The sequence below is a fragment of the Mus pahari genome, chromosome 7, assembly GCF_900095145.1.
Source record: "Mus pahari chromosome 7, PAHARI_EIJ_v1.1, whole genome shotgun sequence".
NCBI classification, from domain to species: Eukaryota; Metazoa; Chordata; class Mammalia; order Rodentia; family Muridae; genus Mus; species Mus pahari.
Genome location: NC_034596.1, coordinates 48741482 through 48768956, shown reverse-complemented (window position 1 = coordinate 48768956; position 27475 = coordinate 48741482). Strand labels below are relative to the sequence as shown.

At 43.5% G+C, this 27475-nt stretch overlaps 2 protein-coding genes across 8 annotated transcripts in view; one reads left to right on the top strand and one right to left on the bottom strand.

Annotated features, from left to right (window-relative positions):
- Window positions 1-18987, bottom strand: part of Ap4s1 (adaptor related protein complex 4 subunit sigma 1) — a 45527-nt gene extending 26540 nt beyond the window's left edge. For all 3 annotated transcript variants that reach the window (XR_003844234.1, XM_021202422.2, XM_029540825.1), the window contains exon 1: window positions 18643-18987. The gene's annotated coding sequence lies outside the window, so the exon portion shown is untranslated. The remainder of the gene's footprint in view (window positions 1-18642) is intronic.
- Window positions 17988-27475, top strand: part of Strn3 (striatin 3) — an 81181-nt gene continuing 71693 nt past the window's right edge. For all 5 annotated transcript variants that reach the window (XM_029540823.1, XM_021202644.2, XM_029540822.1 and 2 more), the window contains exon 1: window positions 17988-18526. In XM_029540823.1, the coding sequence (XP_029396683.1) occupies window positions 18233-18526 (294 nt within the window). In that variant the 5' untranslated portion in view covers window positions 17988-18232. The remainder of the gene's footprint in view (window positions 18527-27475) is intronic.

Sequence of the window (27475 nt, the reverse complement as noted above, 5' to 3'; positions counted from 1 at the left end):
CAAGCACTCTGCGGCTAAGCTACATCCCTGGCGCATGCGCTAAGCTTCACATTGTTTTTCTCCCACGGCACCTCTTCCTTCCTAAGCCCTAACAGGCGGGTGGTTACTTCACAGCGATTTCAAATATTGTGCTACATACAAAAGGCTAGGCTCCATGTAGCAAAGCCCGGATTTGCAGTGTTCATTCACTGAAGAAGCAGAACAGGGCGCCATCTAGATCAGCTCACCCGGGGATATGACAGCTGGGCCGTGGGAGGCTGTGGCCATTCACTCCCTTTTCCAGGGAGATAAACTCTCTGGGTGGGCGGAAGTGCCACACATGCTGTGGTGTTTAGTCATATGTTACTTTTATTCTCTTTACAAAATATTGCCTGTAGCTGGGGTGTGGCGGGGCATGTCTGTAATTCCAACACTTGGGAGGTGGAGGCAGGAGGATCAGAAGCTCAAACTCATCCTGAGTGACATAGTGAGTTCAAGGCCTGCCTGGGACACATAGACCTTAGGTTAAAACAGTAACAATAACAAAAAATTATCCTTCAGCAAAGTTATTTTATTTGTTTATTTTATGTATATGAGCACACTGTAGCTGTCTTCAGACACAGCAGAAGAGGGCATCGGATCCCATTACAGATGGTTGTGAGCCACCATGGGGTTGCTGGGAATTGAACTCAGAACCTCTGGAAGAGCAGTCAGTGCGCTTAACTTCTGAGCCATCTCTCCAGCCCTTATTGTTTTATTTGTTTGTTTTTGTTTTTTGTTTGTTTGTTTTTTGAGACAGGGTTTCTCTGTGTAACAGTCCTGACTGCCTTGGAACTCACTCAATAGAGCAGTCTGTCCTTGAACTCACTGAAATCCTCACCCCTCCGCATCTGCTCCTCTCCAGTACTGGGATTAAAGGTGTGTGCCACCACCACCCGGCCTAGTTATCTTATTTTTTATTCACGTAACAAGCATCTTTGTTTTTTTAAAGATTTATTTATTTATTTATTATTATATGTAAGTACACTGTTGCTGTCTTCAGACACTCCAGAAGAGGGTGTCAGATCTCATTACGGATGGTTGTGAGCCACCATGTGGTTGCTGGGATTTGAACTCAGGACCTTTGGAAGAGCAGTCAGTGTTCTTAACCTCTGAGCCACCTCTCCAGCCGCACAAGCATCTTTATTTATATTTTTAATGAGTAATTAAAATAAATTGTGGCACACGTCTATAGTCCCAGAACTTAGGAAGCTGAGGTAGGGAAATTAGGAGTTCAAGGCTAGCCTGGGCTAAAAGAGACCCTACCTCAAACAACGACAATAATGATTACCACACAGAGAGAATTAATTGTGATTTGTTTTTAAAGTAATAGAAATAGTGGATTAAGAGCCGGGCGTGGTGGCACACGCCTTTAATCCCAGCACTCGGGAGGCAGAGGCAGGCGGATTTCTGAGTTCAAGGCCATCCTGGTCTACAGAGTGAGTTCCAGGACAGCCAGGGCTATATAGAGAAACCCTGTCTCGAAAAACAAAACAAAACAAAAAAACCCAAAAAACCCAAACAAACAAACAAAAAAACCAACAGCCAAAACTAATTAACTAACTAACTAGATAAATGATTTACTTTCTGTGTATAAAATCTCGTTGCTCACATGCACATCTGCACACCACTGTGTGCCTGGTACATAGGATCCCTCAAGTTATGGAAAGTTGTGTCCTACCACTTGGTACTGGAAACTGAACAAGCGCTCTTAACCACTGAGTCGTCTCTACAGAGTTATTATAAGGCCAACTTTATAATAGCTGGGAATCACAATCATGAAGTGGAGATGGCTTATCAGATAACAGCATTGGCTGTCAAACCTGATGACCCGAGGCTAATCTCCAGGACTCACCCTGAAGGACAGAACTGGTTTCCACAGGCTGTCCTCTGACCTCTACTCAAGATGTGGCATATGGCCAGGTGGTGATGCACACCTTTAATCCCAGCACTCTGAAGGCAGAGGCAGTGGATCTTGGAGTCCGAAGCCAGCCTGGACTACACAGTGAGTTCCAGGTCAGCCAGGGTTACACAGAGAAACCCTGTCTTGAAAAAAAAAAGATATGTCATATGTGTTGTGTTGTGCACACACAAACACAATTTTGAAATTTCTAATAAATTACAAATATATAAGAAAATATTTCAAAGGGATACCCATGATTACCATTTGCCTTTAAATGTCCTGGCTGCTTTAGGTGGTAAAATGAGATGGAAAAAGATTTCCCTGAGATTCATATCAAGAGATCAAGCTTCGTTCTACCTTAGGAGACCAGCATTTTCTCTTTCTGACTTCAAGAATGGCAGTCAAAGACATCTGAATTGACACTCATCAGCATGCAGGTTTCCCAGAGAGCACCTGAAGATCTGAATAGACCTTGCTTTTCTTGCTTGTTCATACACAGTCAACAGGACTCTGTAGGAGTGACAGTGACACAAAGTAAGGCGCTCAACTGTTACTGCTTTAAAATGTTCAAGGCCAAGACAATGTGGGACTCAAGAGATAAGAGCGAGTTTGTGACTCGAACCTGCATGCAGTGGACACCGGTCCTTGGTAAGTCATCAGGCAGGAAGGAGGTCAAATCCTTCTGAAACTGAGGTAAGACAATAAAGCATACATGCTCAGACAAATGATGGGCGCGGTCAGGGAACAGGGATGAACTTCCTGTGTTTATGAACTCCGTGTTCAACAATGCACAAGGCCGTGGAGGATGTTCTGATGTGGAAAGGAAGCGATTCCACACACAAACGCTGGTGTGAAACAAGGAAGAACAGAGTGGAAGCTCCACTGGGGAAAACAGCCCTCAGCGGTGCCCAGATGTCCTCACAGGGACGATCCCTAGAGGAAGAGAGATTGAGAAGAATTTGTGTAGGTTGTGTGTGCACATCTGGAGGCCCGAAGATGACACTGGGTATCTTCTTCAATTGCTTTCATCTTATTTTTTATTTATTATTATGATGATGATGATTTGTGTGTGCGTGCATGCATGCGTGTGTGTGTGTGTGTGTGTGTGTGTGTGTGTGTGTGTGTGTGTGTGTGAAGCTTGTGGAAGTGAGAAGACAATGTTTACCATCAGTACTCTCCTTCCACTGAGGGTTCCTGGGGTCAAACTGAGGTCATAGGCTGTCAGAGCAAGTGCTTTTTTGTATCCTTGTTTTCTGAGACAAGGTCTCTAGGTGAGCCTGGAGCTAACTCTTTGGGCTAGCCTGGCTGTCTGGCAAGCCTCACCTGTCTGCATCAGCAGTGCTAGGAGCTCAGCTGTGTGCTGCTTCACCTGGCTTTGTTCTGTGAGAGCTGGAGATCCAAACTCAGGTTCTCATGCTCTCGTGGGGAGCACTTTGCTAAGCCCTCTCCCCAGTTCCTGAAAAAGAAGTTTCCTTAAGTTAGCATAGACAAGCTTTGGAGTTCACGATGTGTGAGACTGGGTGGATTCGCAGTTGCCTGAACACATCCATGTCTCAGCGTCCTACAGGATGTCAACTGACACCCAGGACTTCATGGACTGCCAGACTCTCAGATAGAAAATAGCTTTTCAGTTGAGTGTCAATGTTGACTAACCACTCCCGCTTTAGAAAGGACTATGAAGTTGTATTCAGGTTCAAAACAAAGGACTATGGGTGTCTCCTGGAGGTCTGGTCTGTGGCGTGGAGCAGGGAGGTTAGCAGACCTGTGTTTGTCTGTCTTCCCTGTTATGTACTGCCTTCAGTCTGTAGGTGGGAGCTCGGAATCAGAGAAGCAGAGGACTGCCTTGAGATGGAGTGAATTTACCACAGCGCCACTCTGCCTTACTCAGGGGACTAGTAGCATTTAATGTTCGATTAAAATTAATGAGCATGAACTTTCAGGATTGGAGAGATGGCTGGACTCAGAAAGCTGCCCCCCACCCCTTGCTTTGTCCACGGAATCTTAACCCATCTCACTGGCCCGCACTCTGATTTTTCAAATGGCATTTCATTTTGGAAAAACAGTAGTTGAAAACAGGTGTGGTAGGTCATGCAGAGAATCCCAGGACCTAGGAGGCTAAGGCAGGAGGGCTGCCATGAGTTCCAGACTAGCCTGACCTACAAATGTAGGCCTGAGCTTCATGAGATCATGACTCAAAAAAATAAAGTAAAATGAAAAGAAAAAGAATGAAAGAACGAGGCCAGTCTGGTCCACAGAATGCTCTGTAGCCTTGTCTTCAAAGTTACATAGCCAGACCCTGTTTCATAAGAAAAATAACAAAGGAGAAAAGAGGAAGAGGGAGAGGGGTGGGAAGAAGGGACAGTAGGGGCACCACCAGCTGACACTGCTGCCAGGGATGGTGGCAGTCTGTAACCAGACACTTGGACAGCTGACACCAGCCCGGGCTACACAGTACATTTTGAGCCAATTTGTGGGAACTTGTCTCAATAAACATAAAGGGTGAGTGGGTCTATTTGTGTTGGGATTCACCTGAAGGACTTTTCATGCAAGCCGTCTAGCTCAGGCATTCCTGTGGTTTTGTCCTCTTCTTCTGTCCCAGTACCTGGGCGCTTGTTCCTCATCCTAGCTCTGGCTAGAGTGATACTGACCTCAAAGGGAAAAACAGCTCTCTAACAGAGTAGAGGCAAAGATGAAATGAAATAAACGGTGTAATTCTTAAGTTAGTATGCTTACTTCTTTTAAGGTCTCACTATTTAGCCGATGATGGCCGGGAATTCAATATCCATCCCCTTGTCTCAGACCTACATCTATGCTGCACCTCGACAACTAGCTGTGCTGACTTTAAGTTCCTCCCTTTATGAGGATTAAATTAGAAAAGACTGGGGGCTGGAGAGATGGCTCAGTGGTTAAGAGCACTGACTACTCTTCCAGAGGTCATGAGTTCAATTCCCAGCAACCACACGGTGGCTCACAACCACCCATAATGAGATCTGACTCCCTCTTCTGGTGTATCTGAAGACAGCTACAGTGTACTTACATATAGTAAATAAATCTTAAAAGAAAAGAAAAGAAAAGAAAAGAAAAGACTGATAAGATGGAAATAGATACACATTTGTACTTTCAAACTCATTAGACTTTTAAATTGTTATATTTTTCTACAGTGTGATCTGACAGAATATAAAAACAACAAAAATATGAAAGTGATTTTCTACCTTTGAACTCAGACATTCAAGTCTTAAGAATTTATCTAAGGAATAATTAACAATGTGCCTGAAAGTCTATAATACTGTAATAGTGAAAAGAGGGAGAAGCCGTCCTTGTTAACCAAGGCAGGTCCGGCAGGTCACTCCTGTATGCCTAGCACTGGGGAGGCAGAGGCAGAGGGATCCCATGCCAGCCTGCGTTGCATAATGAGTTACAGGCAAGCTGGGGCTATGGAATGAGATCTTATCTCAAAACAACAGCAGCAACATCACCACCATCACCACCACCACCAAAAATATCATATAAATACAAATAAAATGAAAAGGGCTAGCCGGGCAGTGGTGGCACACACCTTTAATCCCAGCAGTTGGGAGGCAGAGGCAGGCAGATTTCTGAGTTCCAGACCAGCCTGGTCTACAGAGAAACCCTGTCTCGCAAAAACTAAAACCAAAGGGGGGGGGGAGAAAGAAAAGAAGAGAAAGAAAAGGGCTGGAGAGATGGGGAGATGGCTCAGTTGTTAAGAGCACTGCCTGCTCTTTCAGAGGTTGTGAGTTCAATTCCCAGCAACCACATGGTGGCTCACAACCATCTGTAACGAGATCTAATGCCCTCTTCTGGTGTGTCTGAAGACAGCAACAGTGTACATACATAAATAAAATGAAAACAGGAAAATAAAAAAATGGATACACACAGGCAGGCTATAGATAAGAATGGGAAAATGGGGTGGGGCATTTAGCTCAGTGGTAGTATGCTTGCCTAGCAAGTTTGGTTTCCAGAATGAGAAAAATGAGTAAGGATAATGAAAATATAAAAATCAGAATACCATATTCTACATTCACATGGATTACAGTTATATGAAAGGAATATCTAAATATAGATTAAAAATAGAGCAGACAAATGCACCTCGAAAACACTAGGTGAAGGAAGTTAGTAACAGGATGGTGTATTGTAAAACTCCACTCACATGAAACATCCAAAGTAGGCAAATCTAAAGAGACAGACGATCAGGGTTCTCAGGCTTAGGGAGTGTCTTAGGAGCACATTGCTAGGAAGAGACACCAAGGTCAGGGCAACTCTTTTTTTTTTTTTTTTTTTTTTCNAGACAGGGTTTCTCTGTNTAGCCCTGGCTGTCCTGGAACTCACTCTGTAGACCATGCTGGCCTCGAATTCAGAAATCAGCCTGCCTCTGCCTCCCAAGTGCTAGGATTAAAGGTGTGTGCCACCACTGCACGGCTGAGGCAACTCTTTTTTTTTTTTTTTTTTTTTTTAAAGATTTATTTATTTATCATATGTAAGTACACTGTAGCTGTCTTCAGACACTCCAAAAGAGGGCGTCAGATCTTGTTACGGATGGTTATGAGCCACCATGTGGTTGCTGGGATTTGAACTCTGCACCTTCGGAAGAACAGTCGGGTGCTCTTACCCACTGAGCCATCTCACCAGCCCTGAGGCAACTCTTATAAAAGCATTTAATTGGGGGCTTTCTTACAGTTTCGGAGGTTAGTCCATGATCATTACGGCAGGGAGCATAGCAGCAGACAGGCAGGTAGAGAAGGACACTGGACCTGAGGTGGGCATCTGAAACTTCAAAGCCTACTCCAGTAGCACACCTTCTTTAATAAAGCCACACTCCCTAATCCTTCCCAAAGGGTTCCACTGACACCCAGGCATTCAAATACGTGAGCTTTTAGGAGCTGTTCTCATTCAAACCACCAGAGAGAGAGAAGGTGATTTCTCAAAGGCAGGGATTTAGGGTAGTAGTTGTATAAATATGTAAGCCCAGGAAAAGCCATTCACTTTTACAGAATGTGAAATAAAGCTATTAAATAAAGTTATTATAAGAAGTTATAGACAGGCTGATAGATAATCTAGAAGATCTCTATATAACTATTCCATGGTGCTATAACTATTATATGGTGGCTATATTGTCAACTTGACAGGCTCTAGAATCATCAAAGAAAGAAGTCTATGAGGGATTATCTTGATCAGGTTAATGGAAAGTACCATTCCCTGGGCTGGGGTCCTGCACAGACTACAAAGGAGAAAGCAGCAGCAACAGCAGCAGCAGCAGCAGCAGCAGCAGCAGCAGCAGCAGCAGCAGCAGCAGCCCGCCCTGATCCCTGCTCCCAGACTGCAGAGGCAACATGATGAGTGTTCTTAGTTCCTGCCATCAGTCCTTCCCTGCTGGGATGTTCTCAAACTGTCGGCCAAAAGAATCGGAGTAACTGAAGTTTAACTGAGACATGCTACAACACAAAATATGAAATACATACAGATACGCTTCAATTTCTGTGTTCCCTTCAGGACTTGGTATTTCTGGGTTTGTCTAAAGCAGTGGTTCTTAACCTTCCTGATGCCGTGACTCTTTAGTACAGTTTCTCGTGTTGTGGTGACCTCCAACCTTAAACTTATTTTCTTTCTACTTCATAACTGTAATTTTGCTACTGTTGTGAATCACAATGTAATTGTATATAATATAAGGATGTCTGATATTCAACTCCCAAAGGGGTTGAGCCTTACAGATTGAGACCACTGGTCTAAAGAGTAGTCATTCAGGAGCAATTCTGGGTTAAAATTTTGGAGATGGGTGGGTGACCTCATCCCTCAACCATGGCCCTTGCCTAACCTCTGAATATGGTCTGGACAGGTGCCCCCTCTCCTTTGTGGGGTAGTTCTGCTAATGTCAGCCCTGAGGGGTCCTGGGAGGCTCTTGCTTTCCTGGCATCTGGGACTTTCTGGTTGCTACCCCAGTACCCCAGTTCCCAATGCTACACACCTCTGTTCAATTTCCTGACCCTCTGTACATCTCCTCCATCTCCTCCTATACCTGATTCTTCCCCTTTTCCCCTCCCCTTCTGATTTTCCAAAGTCCTACCTACTCTTTTTTTTGTTTTGTTTTGTTTTGTTTTGTTTTTGTTTTTGTTTTTTTTTTTGAGACATGGTTTCTCTGTGTAGCCTTGGCTGTCCTGGAACTCACTTTGTAGACCAGGCTGGCCTCAGTCCTACCTACTCTTTACTTCCCTTGATTATTTTGTCCCCCCTTCTAAGTAGGACTGAAGCATCCACTCTTTGGTCTTCCTCCCTCTTGAGCTTCATGTGGACCGTGAGTTATAACCTGGGTATTCCACGCTCTTTGCCTAATATCCACTTATCAGTGAGTACATACCATGTGTGGTCTTTTGTGACTGAGTTACCTCACTCAGAATGATATTTTCTAGATCCGTCCATTTGCCTGCAAATTTCATGGAGTCATTGTTTTTAATAGCTGAGTAGCACTCCATTGTGTAAATGTACCACATGTTCTGTATCCATTCCTCTGTTGAGGGACATCTGGGTTGTTTCCAGCTTCTGGCTATTATAAATATGGCTGCTATGATGCTAGGGTGGTGAGGCGGGNGAGGGGGGGGGGGGGGGGGAGCACCTTCATAGAAGCAGGGGGAGGGGGGATGGGATAGGGAAGGTTTGCAGACGGGAAACCAGGAAAGGGAATCACACTTGAAATGTAAGTAAATAAAATATCCAATTAAAAAAATGAGTTAAGAAAAAAAAAAAAAGAGTAGTCTCAGCGTTCAGGAGACAGAGGCGGGAGGGTCGGGAGTTCAAGGCCAGCCTGCTACACAGTAAAAGTTAGAGGCAAAGCTGAGATGCATGACACCCTTTACTATCTCTCCTTCTTTGAAAAAGAGAACAAAAGACTTAGCCATTTAGTGATAACTATAAATAGGACCATAGCTGCACCCTGTTTACCAGTATAAGTCTACTGAGACTGGGAATGTTGCGCAGCTGCAACATGCTTATTCAGTATGTCTAAGACCCTGTATTGTGTCCCCATCATCATGAAAATAATAAAAAGAAAAAAAAAACTCACTCTGTAGACCAGGCTGGACTCAAACTCACAAAGATCCGCCTGCCTCTGCCTCCCCAGTTGCTGGGATTAAAGGGGTGTACCTCCATGCCTGGCCATTTTTAATTATTTATTTATTTAGTTTTTTTTTTTTTTTTTTTTTTTTTTTTGAGACAGTCTCTCTATCCACTTAAAAAAAAAAATGACAGTGTAAAATGTCCAAGAGGTGACCCAATTATATGATGAGAAAATTAGGACAGGAAAGCTAAAGCTGCTGCTGCAGGAGAGGAGGGGGCCCTGGGTGGTGTAAGTCCTGAGTGAACGTGTGCTGTGACACAGGCACAGTCATGGCAAGGACCCCAGACCCTCAGACCCATGGAGGAATGAGAAAGCAACCCCTCCCCATCAGAGGGGGTGAGTCACACAGAGGAATGCCAAAGCCTTCCTCTTGTTCACGTGTGGATGTTGATAGTGTGCAGAAAATGTCCCCAACTGAGGTATTTACAGTCTGAACACAGCTCCCCTGCAGAGACTGCTCCTACTGAGACTAGCTAAGCTCATCCCTTCTATCTAGCTGTATTATAAACCCCACCCCTTGTTTATCTGCATGTAGTAACTATGCCTCCTTGTCCAGCTGAAGGCAGTAATGCTGCTTCTCTACTCAACTCAAAACACACTGTACTTCAGGGGTGCTATGGTTTCTCCAGCTGAGGGGCCAGATCACCTGATCTGCCCGTGTGTCTGTCTGTCTTTTCTTCATTACCTCATAGGTAGGTTCATCTCTGAAGCCCTGTGAGACATGACATGCTACATTCTGTATACATTCTGTATATGATGTGCCTAACATCTGTGATTAGGGCTAGATGTGGTGGCACACACCAGCATTGTTAGTACTCGGGAGAGGGAAGCCAAAGTGTCAAGGCCACTCACAGCTATATAATGAATTGAAGTTCAGACTCGGCTGTATAGAACCCGGTCACAAACAAATCAAACAAGCTCCCAAATATTTGTGGTTAACAGGTTAACATATTTCTGAAATTCTTGTTTAGTTTCCTCTTTGAGAAAGCTGAGCTAACCTATCTTTCTACTTCTTTTATTTGTTCTTCTCCTCCTCCCTAACCTCTTTGGTTTTTGAACAGTGTTTTCCATGTAGCCTTGGCTGTCTTGGAACTGGCTCTGCCTCTCAAGTGCTGGGACTAGAGTTGTGTGTCCCCAGCTTCCTTTCTACTTCTGAAAATTAAAATATAGCAGGCAAAAACTGACCAAGAAAAATTAAGCCATGCATCTGAATTGAATATCATTCTCTTTCTTTCTCTCCCTCTCCCACTCTCTGGTTTACTTTTTGAGACAGGGTGTGGTGATTTGAATACATTTGGCCCATGGGAAGTGGCACTATTAGAAGGTATGGGCTTGCTGGAGGGAGTGTGTCACTTTGAGAATGGGCTGTAAGGTCCTGTGCTCAAACATTACCCTGTTCAGAAGACCCTCCTCCTGGCTGCCTTTGGATTAAGATACGGAACTCTTGGTTCTTCCATTACTATGTCTGCCTTCATACTATCATGTTTCCTACCATGATGATAATGAACTAACCCTCTGAAAGTGTAAGCCATCCCCAATTAAATGCTTTCCCTTCTAAGAGTTGCCTTGGCCATGGTGTCTCTTCACAGCAGTAACCCCTAAGGCACAGGGTTTCTCTGTGCATAGCCTGGCTGCCTTGGAATTTGCTCAGCCGACCAGGCTGGCTTCCAACTCATAGAACTCTACCTGTCTCTGCCTCCTGAGTGCTGAGGTTAAAGGCATTTGCTACCACCGTCCAGCTCATTTATTGCTGCTCTGTATTTCATAATAAATTGTAGCAATGCTATATAATCCCTGCTGAAATGTAAATAGGAAATTAAATTATCAACCTGTCAATTGTCAGCAGAGCACATAAACTGATCACACTTCAGTTTACAATCATCCGTATCTTATGATGTTTGTATAGTAAAAATACTATTAAAGTACTTTAATAGTGGTTAAATAAAAGAATTTTAATTAGGGTTATCACATAATACTTTAATGCAACAGGTAAATAACAATTTATGTTTGTTATCTTATTATTTATGTGCCATCTGTGTATTTGTGTACCTGTATGTACACCTGTGGAGGCCAGAACATGGCATCAGATTCTTTGAAGATAGAGTTACAGGGCGCTGTGAGCTGGGATCTAAACCCGGGTTCATGTGAAAAAGCATCAAGCATCTGTGATAGGAAGTCATTTCTCCACCCCCCACTAAAAGCTAAAAGAACAAGGAGAGCTGAGGTAAAAGGGAGTGGAGTGGATTCCCTTATAAAAAGCAAGAAGAGCCAGCAGAATAGGGCAAGAAAATATTCATATACAAAAAGAAGCAGGTGAAAAGTATGAGTGAAGAAATCCAGAATATAGGAATAGAGTACATGTGTGGGGGAGGGGAAGTCGGCAGGTTAAGGGCAGTGTATGGAAACAGCCAGGACACTTTAAGTGAGCAGGGGCTGGCAAATGTGGAGATTCTTGGAAAATGTGGACATTTTTATGTACTAGGGAAATAGTATGGGATTTAAAATATTCCTCGTGTAGAAAGAAAAATACAGTAGACACAATATCTATTAACAAGAGTTATTAGTGTAGAGTAGGGTACAGTCAGTGATAGAGCACATGCTTTATATGCAGGGGGGTTCAATCCCCAGAGCTAACTCCCATTACCCAAACCATCCAAAACCCGTCCATCCTGACATAAGTTAAAATATCAATTGTGAGCTGTCTAGTTCAATGGCCGACTGCTATTGTACTGAACACGCTCATAAATATGGATTCAATCTTCAGTATTGCAAAAACAAAATATTCTTTTTTTTTTTTTTTTTTTTTTTTTTGGTTTTTCGAGACAGGGTTTCTCTGTGTAGCCCTGGCTGTCCTGGAACTCACTCTGTAGACCAGNTGTGTAGCCCTGGCTGTCCTGGAACTCACTCTGTAGACCAGGCTGGCCTCGAACTCAGAAATCCGCCTGCCTCTGCCTCCCAAGTGCTGGGATTAAATTAGGCGTGTGCCAGCACCGCCCGGCTAAAACAAAATATTCTTATTGCTACCCTCAACTAAAAGAAACAAAGTTCAATAAGAGTTATTTCAAATGTTTCTAAAGAATTTTCCCATCTCAGCTAATGGGAAGGCTGAATCAAGAGACTCACAAATTCAAGCCCTGTCCTGGCCAGAGAGTCTGCCAGTCCGGGCAGCTCAGCCAGACACTGTCAAAATATACAGTAGGGCCAGCAAGATATCCCAGTGGGTGAAGACTGCTGTGCCTGATGACCTGCATCTCACCCCCCTTCCACATACGGCAGAAGAAATGACTCCACTAAGTTGCCCTCTGACCTCCACACGTACACTGATGTATGTTCACATGTGTACTTCTCCCTCCACATAAACACATGTCAAAAAGAAGGGTTGGGAAGAGAGTAGCAGTGCTAGCCTCTCATGCACAAAGCCCTGAGTTCAATTTCTACTCCTGGAAAAGAAAAAGAAGAAAAAGAGTTCCATCTTTTTCTGTGGGATAACTGTCATGTACTGCCAATCGGTTGGGCTGTCAATAGAAAGGCACAATTAAAGGTGATTACAATGTGCTGTTATATCTTTTCAAGGGGCTGAAGGTAGTATGGCCTCAGTAGTGTGCATTACATATGTGAGAGTCTGGAGTTGATCATTGATACAAGAAAAAAGAAGGAACAAGACAAGACGGAACCAAACCACAGCAGTCTCCAAAGGAGAGCACTGTCCTACACAGGTTGCTCAGGACAGGTGCCCCGTGCCTGATGCTCCACTGGGAGACAAGCCACATTCTTTTATTCATTTTTTAAATTTTCTTTATTTACATTTCAAGTGTTATCCTATTTCCCCAGTTTCTCCCGCTCCTGGAACCCCCCTACCACATCCTCTCTCCCCGTTTCTATGAGGGTGTTCCTCCACCCACCCACCACTCCCACTTCCCCGCCCTCAATTCCCCTACACTGGGGCATCTGTCGAGCCTTCATAGGACCAAGGACCTCCCCTCCCACTGATGCCTGACAAGCATCCTCGTCCCATCCTGGGACATAGCTGGAGCCATGTGTACGCCTTGGTTGATGGGCAAGCCACAGTCTTAAGCTTGTCAAATCATCACCTTGCAGAGTCTGGCCAGCTTCCCGTTTGTTCATATTTTCCAATCACTCTGCTCTTAAGTTTGGAGACTTCCTTTAATCTCAGCACTTGGGAAGCAGAGACAGGCGGATTTCTGAGTTCGAGGCCAGCCTGGTCTACAGAGTGAGTTCCAGGACAGCCAGGGTTAAACAGAGAAACCCTGTCTCGAAAAAACAAAAAACAAACAAACAAACAAACAAAAAAGATTGGAGACTTGATTGTACACTCTTAGCCAATGTACAGGAAGGATTTGGCTCCAGGAGATCTTCTTTTCTCACTCTTCAACTTTGATGTCTCTGTAAGATAGCTATTATACAATATTACCACAGCCTACTTTTTTTTCTGACTCATAATACCCAGGAGACAATTGCAAAATGAATTTGGTCTAGAATTTTATATAGTATCATGGGTTTCTTATAGTATCATTTGGTGTTCAATTTCTTTTTCTTTCACACACAATATTTTATTTGCCTGACTCAGTACCCTGAAAATATGTAAGAAGGTATTTGAGTATTATATACTCCCAACTTATTTAAAAGCCCAGAATTCCCTTGTATACTTTGGCTTGCGTAATACATAAAGTATATATTTGTAATTTTCATAGTGTAGTGGTTTGAATATGTTTGGTCCAGGGAGTGGCACTATTTGGAGGCATAGACTTGGAGTGGGTGTGTCACTATGGGCGTGGGCTTCAAGACCCTCTTCCTAGTTGCCTGGAAGCTAGTCTTTTCCTGGTTGTTTTTGGATGAAGATGCAGAACTCTTAGCTCTTGCTGCACCATGCCTGCCGGAATGCTGCCATGCTCCTGCCTTGATGATAATGGACTGAACTTCTGAATCTGTGAGCCAGCCAATGAAATGTTGTTTTTATAAGAGTTGCCTGGGTCATAGTGTCTGTTCTTAGCAGTAAAAACCAAACTAAGACACATAGCCACAAGCAACTTCTGTAATAAGTCAGTATCTGATCTTATTTTGTAGGCTAGGCCTCAGTGCAGGTTCGAGCTGCCTCCTCCTTTTTGGTTGTAGCTATGTAATATGTGGTATGCTTCTTTGGTCTGAACTCATGTCAGTTCTTTGTTTGTTTGTTTGTTTGTAAGATTTATTTATTTTATATGCATAAGTACACTGTAGCTGTCTCCAGACACACCAGAAGAGGGCATCAGATCTCATTACAGATGGTTGTGAGCCACCGTGTGGTTGCTGGGAATTGAACTCAGGACCTCTGAAAGAGCAGTCAGCACTCTTAACCACTGAGCCATCTTTCCAGCCCCTCATGTCAGTTCTTATGAAACCTTCTGTAGGCTGTAGTATTTGTTTGATTTTTTTACTTTATAAGTGCAAATACCCTGTTATTTCCTAGAGTAATGGAATCACCTGAAATTACTATAATTTCAAACATGCTAATGATGAATACTGAGCCTAATCAGAGGACAGTAGGCAAATTGTGAAGGGAGATTGTATTTCCTTGTTTCCGAATGCACACACGCTCACTGATATGAAGGGGTGGGGACTACTTCCTATTATACAATGGAACTTGCTAAAGTCACCAAGAACTGTGTTGTGACTTGTTCTCCCAGCCATGAAAACAAGAATTCTTGTCATACCGTTTATGATGAGGAAAAACAACAACTAAAATAGTATTTATGAACCTGCTTGAGTTCTTCAGTGGGAAGATGACAGGTGTATAGTCACCAAGACAAAGTGCTTAATCACAAGTCACTACTTGGTTCTCAAAGGCAGAATAGAGTACAAGCTTTTCATAGTCACATTTGTGAGTATAACTGATAAGAAGGTATCTGAGTATTATCTATTCCCAACTTACTTAAAAGCCTGGAATTCCTTGATATACTTAGGCTTTCATAATACATGTAAATTAAATATGACAAGTCCAGCTGAATAAGCATATCAGTTCAAATATTACTTGTAGGATAGAAAACAAAGTGCCCTAAAAACTAAGCCGATCAAAAATATAGGCATTGTTTTTTATTTTTGTTTTGTTTTGTGACAGGGTTTCTCTGTATAGCTCTGGCTGTCCTGGAACTCACCTGTAGACCAGGCTGGCCTGGAACTCAGAAATCCGCCTGCCTCTGCCTCCCAAGTGCTGTATTAAAGGCGTGTGCGACCACAGCCCAGCGGCATTGTTTTTTAAACCAAACCAAACCACAACAACAACAACACAATGTCTCACTATGTACTTTAGTCTAGCCTGGAATTCACCATGTGGCTCAGGGTTCAGACTCCCAGCAAGAATTTTGTCTCAGCCTCCCCAGTGCAGAAAGCACAGAGCCGCCATACATAGACGTCCTTGAAGAGCATCATGGACTGAGCAAGCTGAAGTCCATTTGCAATCCCAGCACTTGGGTGGCAGAAACAGGAGAATCTCACGCTCAAGGGCAGCACACCATTTTACACCATTTTACCCTCCACCTACCCAAAACCATTCTGAAAGGAAGAGAATCTGGGCAGGACCAGGGATGAGTGACCAGTGAGAGGACAGGATAAATAGGAAGTTTCAATGGGGACTGAAGAGAGGAAATGACTCAGCCAGGGGTCAGAGAGAGAATTCCAGTTCGGTAAGCTGAACTGTGAGAGTGTAACTTGGAGAACTTGTTATCTAAAAGTTCTAGAAACTCATTTCAGAGTTCTCAGGAGCAATGGGCAGGAAGCACAATGTTAACAGTGTAAAAAATCATCTCACCAGAGCAGAAAACTTTTGCTATTTGTTTCTGTTTCTTTGTTGACACAGGCTGTGTAACAGTCCTGGTTATTCTGGAACTGGCTTTGTAGACCAGGCTGGCCTCAAACTCAGAGAGCTGCCTGTCTCCACTTAAGACGGACAATAGAAGAACAAGTTTTCTTTTTTCAGGGTAGGTGGGGGGCAACCTTACCTTGAGCTTAAGTATGAAGTGAGAAATATAAATGTGCAACTTGCTCTTTTGATATAATCACCAACCAAGTGGGCTTCAGATCCCTAAAAAAGTTTCCTTGTGTTTGTAAAAAGGTTCTCAGGATGTAAGTTTTTCTGCGCTTTTTGTGTGTCCTCCCTTAAGGAATGGGGCTGCTAGAACCAGCTGTATGCTGATTGTTAATACTCTGAGATAACAGTACTATTTCTTCATATATCTAAAAAAGATGTATTTAATTATGCGAGTACATTGTTGCTCCCTTCAGACACCCCAGAAGAGAGCACTGCATCCCATTTCAGATGGTTGTGAGCCACTATGTGGTTGCTAGGATTTGAACTCAGGACTCCTAGAAGAGCAGTCGGTGCTCTTAACCGCTGAGCCATCTCTCCAGTCTCATTTCTTCATATTATTAAAGACCACATTTCATACATAAATATGGTAGTAAGAATAAGTGTAACAGATCCAATTAGTTCTTCATAACACAGCAGACATGACTATATAAAATGTATTTCTTTTTCTCTCTGAAGTTATATGAAGTCACTTATATGCTCCAATGTGAAAACTTGTATAGGCTTTCATAGTGAAAGTAAAAGTTTAAAAACACAACCAATTTTATATACTATTTCTTGTATAGCTGTAAATACTATGTATCTTTCTTTTCATTTGCTATTACATATTGCTTTTATCTTACTGTACTACCAAATGTTATTCGTTGTTTTTTTTCTTTTCTTTCCTTTTTTTTTTTTTTTTTTTGGCTTTTGCAGACAGGGTTTCTCTGTTGTCCTGGCTGTCCTGGAGCTCTGCAGACCAAGCTGGTCTGAAACTCAGAGACCAGACTGATCAGGTTATCTACCTCTGCCTCCGAGCGCTGGGATTAAAGGCATGGTTCACCAAGCCTGCAGCTTGGTTGCTACCTCTATTTACTTTAAAAACTTAAGAGTTTATGAGGATAATTCCTGTGAAACCAAGCACAGAACAGAAAAATGCACACGACAGCACCTAAAAACTGACCTTTTGTGTATGTAGTATTTCATTCTAAAACCACTTAATGATGAAGGAAGATATCGTTGTGTTGATTTAGTTCATTTTAAGTTCTATTTACAATACTCTCATTTTGTTTCGATCAAAATTTCTGCCACTAATGACAATATCTGCGTTCATTCACTTCTAAACATCAGTCTCTTTGGAAGTTATCGTTTGCCATCCAACCCACTATTCTCAAGAATTCAAGCTATCACTACTTCTTCCAGTAAAAAAGCAGCAGCAGCAATAGCTCAAACTCCTTCAAACACAGACAATCTCAGAATAATAAAGACTTAAGAAGTTACAACTGGCGGCCAGGAGCACAGAAGTGGGACCAAAGAAGCAGGTTGCGACGAAGCCCAGGAACCAGTGAGAAAGTCCGGAAGAATCTGGGCTATTTGCCAAGAGTAGACGTCTCCCGAACCCTGCAGACTGACTGGTGCCACGAAACCAGAGGTCAAGTGAGTGACAGGCTGAAAAGAGGCCCGACCCTCTGGGACTGAGCAAAACACGCCAGGAATTCTGGAGAATCGTCAGGAATTCCAGGGCACTACGGAGGCCGGCTTGCACGCAGCTCCAGAGCCCAGGCTCTCGGCTGAGACCCACGCTACCCCTAAGGCTACGTGCGTGAGGAAAACGACCCGGAAGCCCGACGCCCACTCGCTTCCCCCCCAAAGTCAAGACAGCATCCCGATTCCACGGGTGTAGAAAAGCTGGGGCCGGGCGCCCGAGGGGGGCGGAGCCCAGGCCTGTCCCCGCCCCCCCGAAGAGCGGTCCCTCCTCAGTGCGCCTGCGTGGGGTGAGGCCCGACTCTATTTGGCTCTCCGGAGTGCGGCTGGTGGCGGCGTTCGCTACCCAGCGTGCCGTGCGCGAGCGGCGGCCCTCCGTCCGTCCCCTCCCTCCCTCCGCCCGCCGCGGCCCCCCTCTCCCCCCAAAGTGAGTGAGTGAGACGGGCAGATGGAGGAGGGACCGTAATGGCGGCGGCCGGCAGCTCCCTGCTCTGATCCGCGGCAAGCACACGGCAACGACCCCCGCCCGGGCCCTCTCCCGGCCGGCCCCCCGCCCTGCGGTCGGCGCGGGGCCACCGTCCCGGCCCTCCCCGCAGCTGTCGGCGTCTGGCTCTGCGCCCCGGCCGGGGCCCCACACACAATGGACGAGCTGGCCGGCGGCGGCGGTGGCGGTGGCGGCGGCGGCCAGGGGATGGCAGCCCCTCCCCGGCCGCAGCAGGGACCCGGGGGGAACCTGAGCCTGCCGCCGGGAGCGAACGGAGCGCCGGGCGGTGGGGGGCCTCCGGCCGCCGAGGCGGCGGGGCCCCCGGCGGGCCCGGAGCTGTCCCGGCCGCAGCAGTACACCATCCCGGGGATCCTGCACTACATCCAGCACGAGTGGGCTCGCTTCGAGATGGAGCGGGCGCACTGGGAGGTGGAGCGGGCCGAGCTGCAGGTACGTCAGCCGTCACCCGGCTCGACTGCGGCCCGGGACCCGGGGCCGCGGGGCCGGGGGGGGGGGTGGTGGGGCCGGGGCTGAGGTCCGCGCCCTCGGGGGCGGAGGGGACCTACCTGAGCGGTTCGGGCCGGCGAGCGGGGACGGCGCTCCCGGCGCCCCCTCCCCCGCTCCCGCAGCGCCCGGCTCCCTCCTCACGGGCGGCGCGCTGCGGGCATCCTTGGGGCAGCCATTTTGGCTTTTAGCATGGCGTCCGCAGGGCTCCTCCGGAGGAGCCGCCTCTCCCGGGCCTCCCGGGCTTTGGGCCCAGCGCCTCTGGGCGAGGGTCTGGCGTGGGCGCGCTGGGCACGGAGTGTGCGCTCGTGGGTCCTCTTGAGGGTGAGGCCAGGCGCAGAGGGCCTGGGATGTGAGCGTCTTGGCCTCCTGGCTCCCGCACCCCCTTCCGAGGTGGCGTCCTGCCCCCTCCCCTGCGCCTCGGTACGCACTCGCCCCTTGACAGCCACGCCGCTTCGGGCTACCGCCGCGCACAATGGCTTGCGGCCGACCGGCGAAGTTTGCCTTCCCATCCTCAACTCTTTGAAGTACCCGGGATGCCGCCCTACTCACTTGGGTTTCCTTTAGCGCTTACCGACTCAGCAACACTTTAACGAATATTTCTCTCTTGAGTCTGCTTCTCTAGAGTTCCCTTCTATAGTCATGGTTTTTACGGATGCCGAGCAAAGCTGGGCTATCTGTACAGTATTTATGAACTGTCTGCGGAAGGAATTGGTCTTCATTTGAAGTAGACCGTACTTACTGCTTAGGACAAGCTAAAACGGAGTTAAATGTCCACTTAATGTGATCCTCTGACAGACTGGAGTTATCCTAGCTTTTGGAAGGTAGCAGTTGCGGGTTCATGCCTTGAATTTTTAAAATTGCTGCATCTGTTTGAAAGGATTATTCAAGCTGGAGGATGGTTGCATTTAGTTTTAAGTTCCTTTCCAGGGTATAATTTAAGCTTAGAAGAAAAAAAAGCGTGCATCTAATTAAACGTTGTACCTGTTTTTCAGATGTATAAATTTCGACATAAGTAATATTGTTCATTATTACACACACACACACACACACACACACACACAATTCCTTTGGTGAGAAATAATGTTGAAACAACAGCTCGATTAATGAATGTAGAAAAGGTATCCTCGGGCTGGCGAGATGGCTCAGTGGTTTAGAGCACTGACTGCTCTTCCAGAGGTCCTGAGTTCAAATCCCAGCAACCACATGGTGGCTCACAACCATCTGTAATGGGCATGCAATGCCCTCTTCTGCTGTGTCTGAAGACAGTGACAGTGTACCCACATACGTGAAATAAATATGACTGGAGCGAGTGGGGCGGGAGGGGGGCGAGAAAAGGTATCCTCAAATAAATATGAGTCTTCAGTTTGGTGTCGAATAGTAAACTTTTTAATTACATTGATTAATTTATTTCTGACCTGATTATTTACAAACAATATAAATAATTTTATTCAAAAATTAAAAATACTCAGGTGTAGTGGCACAAGTCTTTAATCTCAGTGCTCAGGAAGAAGAGGGGGTTTAATATCCATGAGTTCAGACCAGACTGATAGAGTTCCGGGACAATCACGGTTACATAGAGTATTATCTTTTTTTTTTTTTTTTTTTAAAGATTTATTTATTTATTATATGTAAGTACACTGTAGCTGTCTTCAGACACTCCAGAAGAGGGTGTCAGATCTTGTTACAGATGGTTATGAATCACCATGTGGTTGCTGGGATTTGAACTCGGGACCTTCGGAAGAACAGTCGGGTGCTCTTACCCACTGAGCCATCTCACCAGCCCATAGAGTCTTATCTTAAACAAACAAAAAAAGTAAAAGAAAATTAAAAATAAGGTTGCTTCATTGCCAATTGCAAAAGCAATTGATTCAACCAGTAAACTTTTTTGGTTATGGGATTTTGTTATTGTTGTTTTGTTTTTTGAAACTGGCTTTTTTCTCTGTACCTCTCTCTGGCTGTCCTGGAAGTAATTCTGTAGACCAGGCTGGCCTCGAACTCAGAGATCCACCTGCCTCTGCCTCTGCTGGGATCAAAGGTGTGTGCCCTCACCATCTAGTATTGTGGCTGCTTTTGAGACAGGGTCTCTGTTGTCGGGTGATCTGAAAACTCACTGTGTAGAACAGGCTGGTTTAGATCTCTCAGAAGTCTACATGCTGCCTCTTGGAGTGCTGGGGTTATAAAGGCTTGTACCACCTCACCTGGCACGCCAGTAAACTTATCTAACTCCACAGAGTGGGTGAAGTTAAATTTTACAACAACAAAATCCTACTTATTTTATATGACACCTTTAGTTGATTCCGTAATCTTAAAATTGTGCTTAAAAAAATAAATTTGTGTTTTAGAGATTACTACTTTCAGAAAACTTATGTCAAAATTGCTGTGCTTTCTTTTAAATTTCTAGAGTTTACTATTCTTGGATTTAGAGTTTTGTGGACATACATCTTTCTAGTATGTTGATACCGACTTTTCCATGTGGATAGGTAGAACTTAATCTGTTAAAAATTGCATTGAGGCTTTTGCTGAATTGATAAACCACCAGGTCCTTATATAGTATTTGATCCTTGTACTGTTGATTTTCAAGTTTTACAATACTGAAATACATGGTTTTCTTCCATTTCTTTTTCATTGTTGCTGATCTTAACAGCAACAGAAAAGGATGTGTAAGGATTCTGCAGCTTGGTTTCTTTCAGATTGATAGTCTTTCTTTACTTGCTTTTCCCCCTCCTTTTAAACATTTTTTATTATGTTTAATTATGTGTGTGTATGTGCATGTGCACATGAGTTCAGGTGCTCAAAGGTCAGATGTTGGGATCCTCTGGAGCTGGAGTTGCAGGTGTTGAGCCTCCCTGCTGTGGGTGCTGGGACTGAGACTAAGATATCCTGGAAGATGTGCCATTTCTCCAGCCTGTTTACTCTGTTTAAAGAATGTTATATGATGTTCTCTGGTTCTATTTTATCCAGAGACATTTTCATTATTTTATACTGATACTTTTGGAATAAAATGTTTACCACTGAATTGTTTATATGTTCTTGAATATGCTGTATATTTTAAAAATTGTTTTATTGGGTTAATTAATAGTGTTTCAGATTTGTTTCTAGAATATTGAACGTGCTTTAAGTGCTGTCACTCATTGTGTGTGGGTGGGGGGCAGGACTGTTTAGAAAAAGCTGCCTGGACCTTGGTAGGTGGCTCACAGTGGCCTTGAATGCTATTAGTCTTTAATTAAAACTGCTTGTGAGTACATACTTCAAAGTTTTGTGTTGAATGTATGTGTAAAAAAATATGTGTTGTATTTAAGCTGTAAGTTTAAAATTATTTCTGTTACTTTCCTAAAAAGAAGACTACTACTACTACTACTATTTTTTTTAAGATTTATGTATTTTTTGTATGAGTACAGTTATAGCTGTCTTCAGACACACCAGAAGAGGGCGTCAGATACCATTACAGATGGTTGTGAGCCACCATGTGGTTGCTGGCAATTGAACTCAGGACCTTTGGAAGAGCAGTCAGTGCTCTTAGCTGCTGAGCCATCTCTCCAGCCCACTACTTGTGTTTTTATATGTAGTTCTGGATGTCATCAACACACTTTTTTGGAGACTGTCGTGTATTGTTGCTAGGCTAGACTGGGTATAAGTGATTCTCTGCCTCAGCCTTCGAGGTAGCAGGGACTAAGATGTGAACACACACTCTGGCTGTGTTGGAAAGTGAGCCCTGAGCTTATGACTGCTATTTAGTGTCTGTGGTTTGTGATCTCCCACAGCATACAGATGGAGGTCAGAAGACAACTTGTGGGAGTCAACTTTCACTTTTCACTGTCAGAGCCCTGAGGATCCTGCTCAGGTTGTCAGGCTTGTCGGCAAGCTTTTTTACCCCTTAACCATCTCACTATCTTTACAAAAAATAATTTTTTTTTTCATTTTTTTAATTCTTACCTGTTAGCCTCGGTCTGAGTCTTATCCCTTATGAACATTGCATAACACAAGTCTCACCCTTTCCCCTTCATGATTGACCTTCAAATTTCCAAATCCTATGGCTTTATACACTGTATTGGGTTTAAACTACATTTTCTGCTGTCAACTATTTCTTTGCCCAAATCTTTTCCTTTAGGGCTTTGATCCTAGAAGTGGGAAGGCAAAAGCAGGTGGACTTCTCTTGAGTTCCAGGCTAGCCAGAGGAATATAGTGAGACTGTCTCAAGCAATGGACTCTTTATTTGGCTTCCATTCTATTCATACCTTCTTTCATTTTCTCTGTTTCATCACCTTTTGGTTTTTGAGACAGGGTCTTAACTATGTATTCCTAGTTGGTGTGGTGCTCAACTGTGTAGCTTAGGATAGCCTCAATTAATGGCAGTCTTCATGCCTTACCTTTTTCAATAAAAGGAATAGTATAGGGCACCTCCATTCTTGTCCACTTTCTGTAATATACTCTTGTTTTTAGGTGTAGTCTGAGGTTCTAATTCTTTTGTGCTTTCACTGTATTTTACTAAACACACACATATACACACACACACACACACACACACAAGTTTTATTACATTTTGATTATTTTCTGTGTGCCTGTGTGTATGTGGGCATGCACATGGGCACAGTATATGTTTGGAGGTTAGAGGATCATGTGGACCTAGGTATTAAACTTAGGTTAGCAGGTATAGTAGTCAGTAGATGCCTATATGAGCCATCTTCAGGGCCATAATCCAATTCTTCTTCTTCTTCTTTTTTTTTTTTTAATAAAGATTTATTTATTTATTATATGTAAGTACACTGTAGCTGTCTTCAGACACTCCAGAAAAGGGCGTCAGATCATGTTACAGATGGTTGTGAGCCACCATGTGGTGCTGGGATTTGAACTCCGGACCTTCGGAAGAGCAGTTGGGTGCTCTTATCCACTGAGCCATCTCACCAGCCCCCATAATCCAATTCTTAAGCTCCTGTTTACAATCTTAGTAATACTCAGATTTACTATTTGTTATTCTAATGCACAGGTTTGTGAGGTTGGTGAAATTTAAATTTCTGACTCTGAAATATTGGGGTCCACCCAGAGTTTAAGTATGTGCTCAATACACATTTGGGGATAGCAGAAAGCAGAGCTGGGATTTAAACCCAGGGTCATGCTTTTAGCTTTCAGACTTATTTGTAAATTTACTGTTTAACTTTTCTATACCAATTCAACTGTTCATCTCTTCAGCTAGTTGTGTATCTCTGGTCTCCCTATAATCACACTAAACCTGTTCCGTTAATGTTATTTCTAGTATTTAGTCACTGAGTCCTTTTCCATAGTGTAGTCAGTCTCTTGAATTTTATTAATTTTTTTCATACTTATTTATTGAGTAAATACGTGCTGCTTTGGGCTACTCTCTGGTATATAATTACATATGAAACCAAGATTTTACCTAAGGAGCTTGTTTTGGAGGGGATAAAATGTTTCAAGTGGCAGATTAAAAGAGACTTAGAAAGTAAATGAGATTGAAACTTACGAGCTTTTAGTTAATATTTAATTTTATTGAGTTTTCTGTGTGCTGGATTAATGTTTCAAAATATGCTTCAAAATACAGTCTTGTGTTATCCCACAAACTACGGATATTAAGTTCTTCAATATATCCTTTTATGTGGTGGGGTCTTTTGTATCCAGGTTGGACCTTGAACTTACTTTCTTTCCACTTCCCCAGTGCTGGAATTATAGGTGTAAAGTGGTTTGTATGATACTGTGAGTCCAACCCAAGCTCCAAGGCTTTTTTCATGCATAGGAAGCAAGAATCCTACCTGAGTTGTAATCTCAGCCCTTCATTTCATTCTTGCAGCTCTCCCCACCCCCCAAATCTACCTTTAGATTTTAAGTTTTATTTTATTTTATATTCCCCGAGACAGGGTTTCTCTATAGCCCTGGCTGTCCTGGAACTCACTCTGTAGACCAGGCTGGCCTCGAACTCAGAAATCTGCCTGCCTCTGTAGATTTTAAGTTTTAAGCCCTGATTTATTCTGTGTGCTCCATTACACTGCTACCATTATCTTTGTTCATAGTGCTCTTGCCTGAACTCTGTAATGTAATCTAAAATTTATTCTATATGCTGCCTGTCTTTTTAAGTTTATCTTTTATATTGCAACTACAATTGTATTGTTATAAACTTGCTTTAGCATTTTTATTGTTGATTGTTTTAAATATATGCTTAGAAATATAGTCTGAGATCTCCCACAAACTGTTACCCATCTTAAAGTATAACCCTAAGATCATTATCTTTCCACGGAGACTGAGACTCTTGTATTTCAGGCTGGCTTGTCTCACTGTGTAGAGAAGAGTAATCTTGAATTCTTGACAATATTGGGATTATAGGAGTGTGACACTATACCTGGTTATTGTGGTTCTGGGGATGGAACCCAGGGCTTTGTGCATGCTGGATAAGCATTCTGCTAACTGAGGTATATATATATATATATATATATATATATATATATATATATATATAGCCTTTTTCTTGATCAGTCTTATTTTAACTTATTTCTGTCCATTTGCTCACATGTCATTATTTTGAATGAATTATTTTAAATTACACGGTCTTGGAACCATGTAATTTCACCCATGACATTTTAATATAAAGCCTATGTGTTGGCTTGTGCCTATAAGCCTAACACTTGCACAGGCTGAGACAGGAGGATAACTGTTAATTTGAGACCAGTCTAGTTAGCTAGTGAGTTCTAGGCTAACCTGGGTGTCAGGGAGGGCCTGTCTCAAACAAAAGAAAAGAAAGAAAGTAATATATATTTTTAAAGATAAGGGCTATTAAACACAACTGCAGTATGACTTCTGTATTAGTCAAGGTTCTAGAGTCATAGAACTTACGGATAGTCTCTATAGTAAGGGAATTTGTTGATGACTTATAGTCTGTAGTCTTAACTATCCAACAGTGGTCAGCAACAGCTGTGAATGGAAGTCTGAGAATCTAGCAGTTGCTCAGATCCACAAGGCAAGCAGGCGAAGAAGAGTGAATCTTCCTTCTTCCAATATCCTTATGTAGGCCTCCAGCAGAAGGTGTGTCCCAGATTAAAGGTGTGTATCACCACTCATGGATCTGAGACTTGCTTGTCCCAGGCTGACCTTGAGCTCAGAGATCTCCTTCTCATGGCCACTATGCCTCAAGATCTCCAGGTCAGAAACTTGTGTCTTCCAGTCTCAAGATCTGGATCACAGGTGAGCCTTCCAATTCTGGATTGTAGTTCATTCCAGATGTAGTCAAGTTGACAACCAGGAATAGCCACTACAACTACTATATGTCATATTGTTGAGATAGATTATTAGTTCCTTGATTTTATCAAATATATATTGTTTGGATTTCCAGCTTAGAATCTTGGTGTCTCTTTGAATCAGGGTCCACATTGTGGCTCAGACCATTTCTATCTCAGTCATTTTTGTTCAAGAGATTAGACAAGGGCCAGTGATAAAAGCACTGGCTGCTAAGACTGAGTGTGATCTCTGGGATTCACATAGTAGGAGGTCAGGATAGGCTGCTATAAGTTGTTCTCTGACTTCGTGTATGTGCTTGAAGGCATACTCACATGGATACATGTGTGGACACACACACACACAGTGGGAAGGAGGCAGATCCGTTAGTTCTTAGTATCTGAGTTTTGTTTAGCACTGCCCTTGTGTTGTAGTATTAGTCTCTTGTATGGTCCTGCTTGCTTTCCTTAAAACCTGATTCGTTGGCTCTAGGGGGTTGATCAGAGTTGTTTTACTTTCTTCTGCTCTTCATGGAGGGAGGAATGTGAGGAAGGCAGGCCAGTTTTCCAGGTGGCGAGGTCTTTGACCAGGTCTTTGGCATGTGGTCGGTCATAAGCTTAGTCTTGGTGGTGCTACCAGCTATTCGATACATGTATCAGGACAATTTGTTGTTGGGGTTTTTGTTTTTTAATGTAATAAGCCCAGGCTACTCACCTTCTCAGTCTCTAAGTTAGACAATCTTTTTTATGCTTATTTATTTCAATGAAGTATCCAGAACTTTTTTGAATTAAAACATTTTATTTCCCTGACATTTGCTTTGACATTTGCTTTGACTTTTGGATGGAATATTGTTGTATATTTATTTTGTTAGTTATAAGTAAGTGCTCAGTAAATGTTAGGGGTGATATTTAGTTACTACTTGTTAATAATAATAGAATATCTATCTATATCTGTCTGTCTGTGTATCTGTCTTATCATCTGTCTGCCCTCTCTCCCTTTTTCTTGTCTGAGATAGGAGCTCATGTAGGCCAGGCAGGCCTTAAGTTTGCTGTGTAGCTGAGATTGACCTCTGGTCTTCTGTTCTCTTCAGACACACCAGAAGAGGGCGTCAGATTCTATTACAGATGGTTGTGAGTCACCATGTGGGTGCTGGGAATTGAACTAAGGACCTCTGGAAGAGCAGCCAGTGCTCTTAACTGCTGAGCCATCTCTCCAGCCCATGAAGCTACTTGTTAATGGAGATGTAATGGTTTTGATGTTGTCTTAGATACTGTACTGTTTTGTTGCTGTGAAGATACACCATTACCAAGTCAACTTATAGAAGAAAGCATTTCATTGGGTTTGCTTATAGCTTGAAAAAGTTAGTATATTTTCATCATGGCTGGGAACATGGTGACAGGCAGGCAAGCAGGTAGGCTTGTTCTGGATCAAGCTGAGAGCTTACATCCCGATCAGCAGGTAGGAGGCAGAGAGAGACAGTAAGACTGGCCTGCCTGGCACTCCCACTGACACATCTTCAACAAAGCTTCACCTCCTAATCCTTCCTAAATAGTCTGTTAACTGGGAACCAAACATTCAAGTCTATGAGTTAGATAATAGAACTTTTATTACTATTATTATTATTTTCTTTATTTACATTACAAATGCTATCCCGAAAGTTCCCTAACCCCCCCCCCC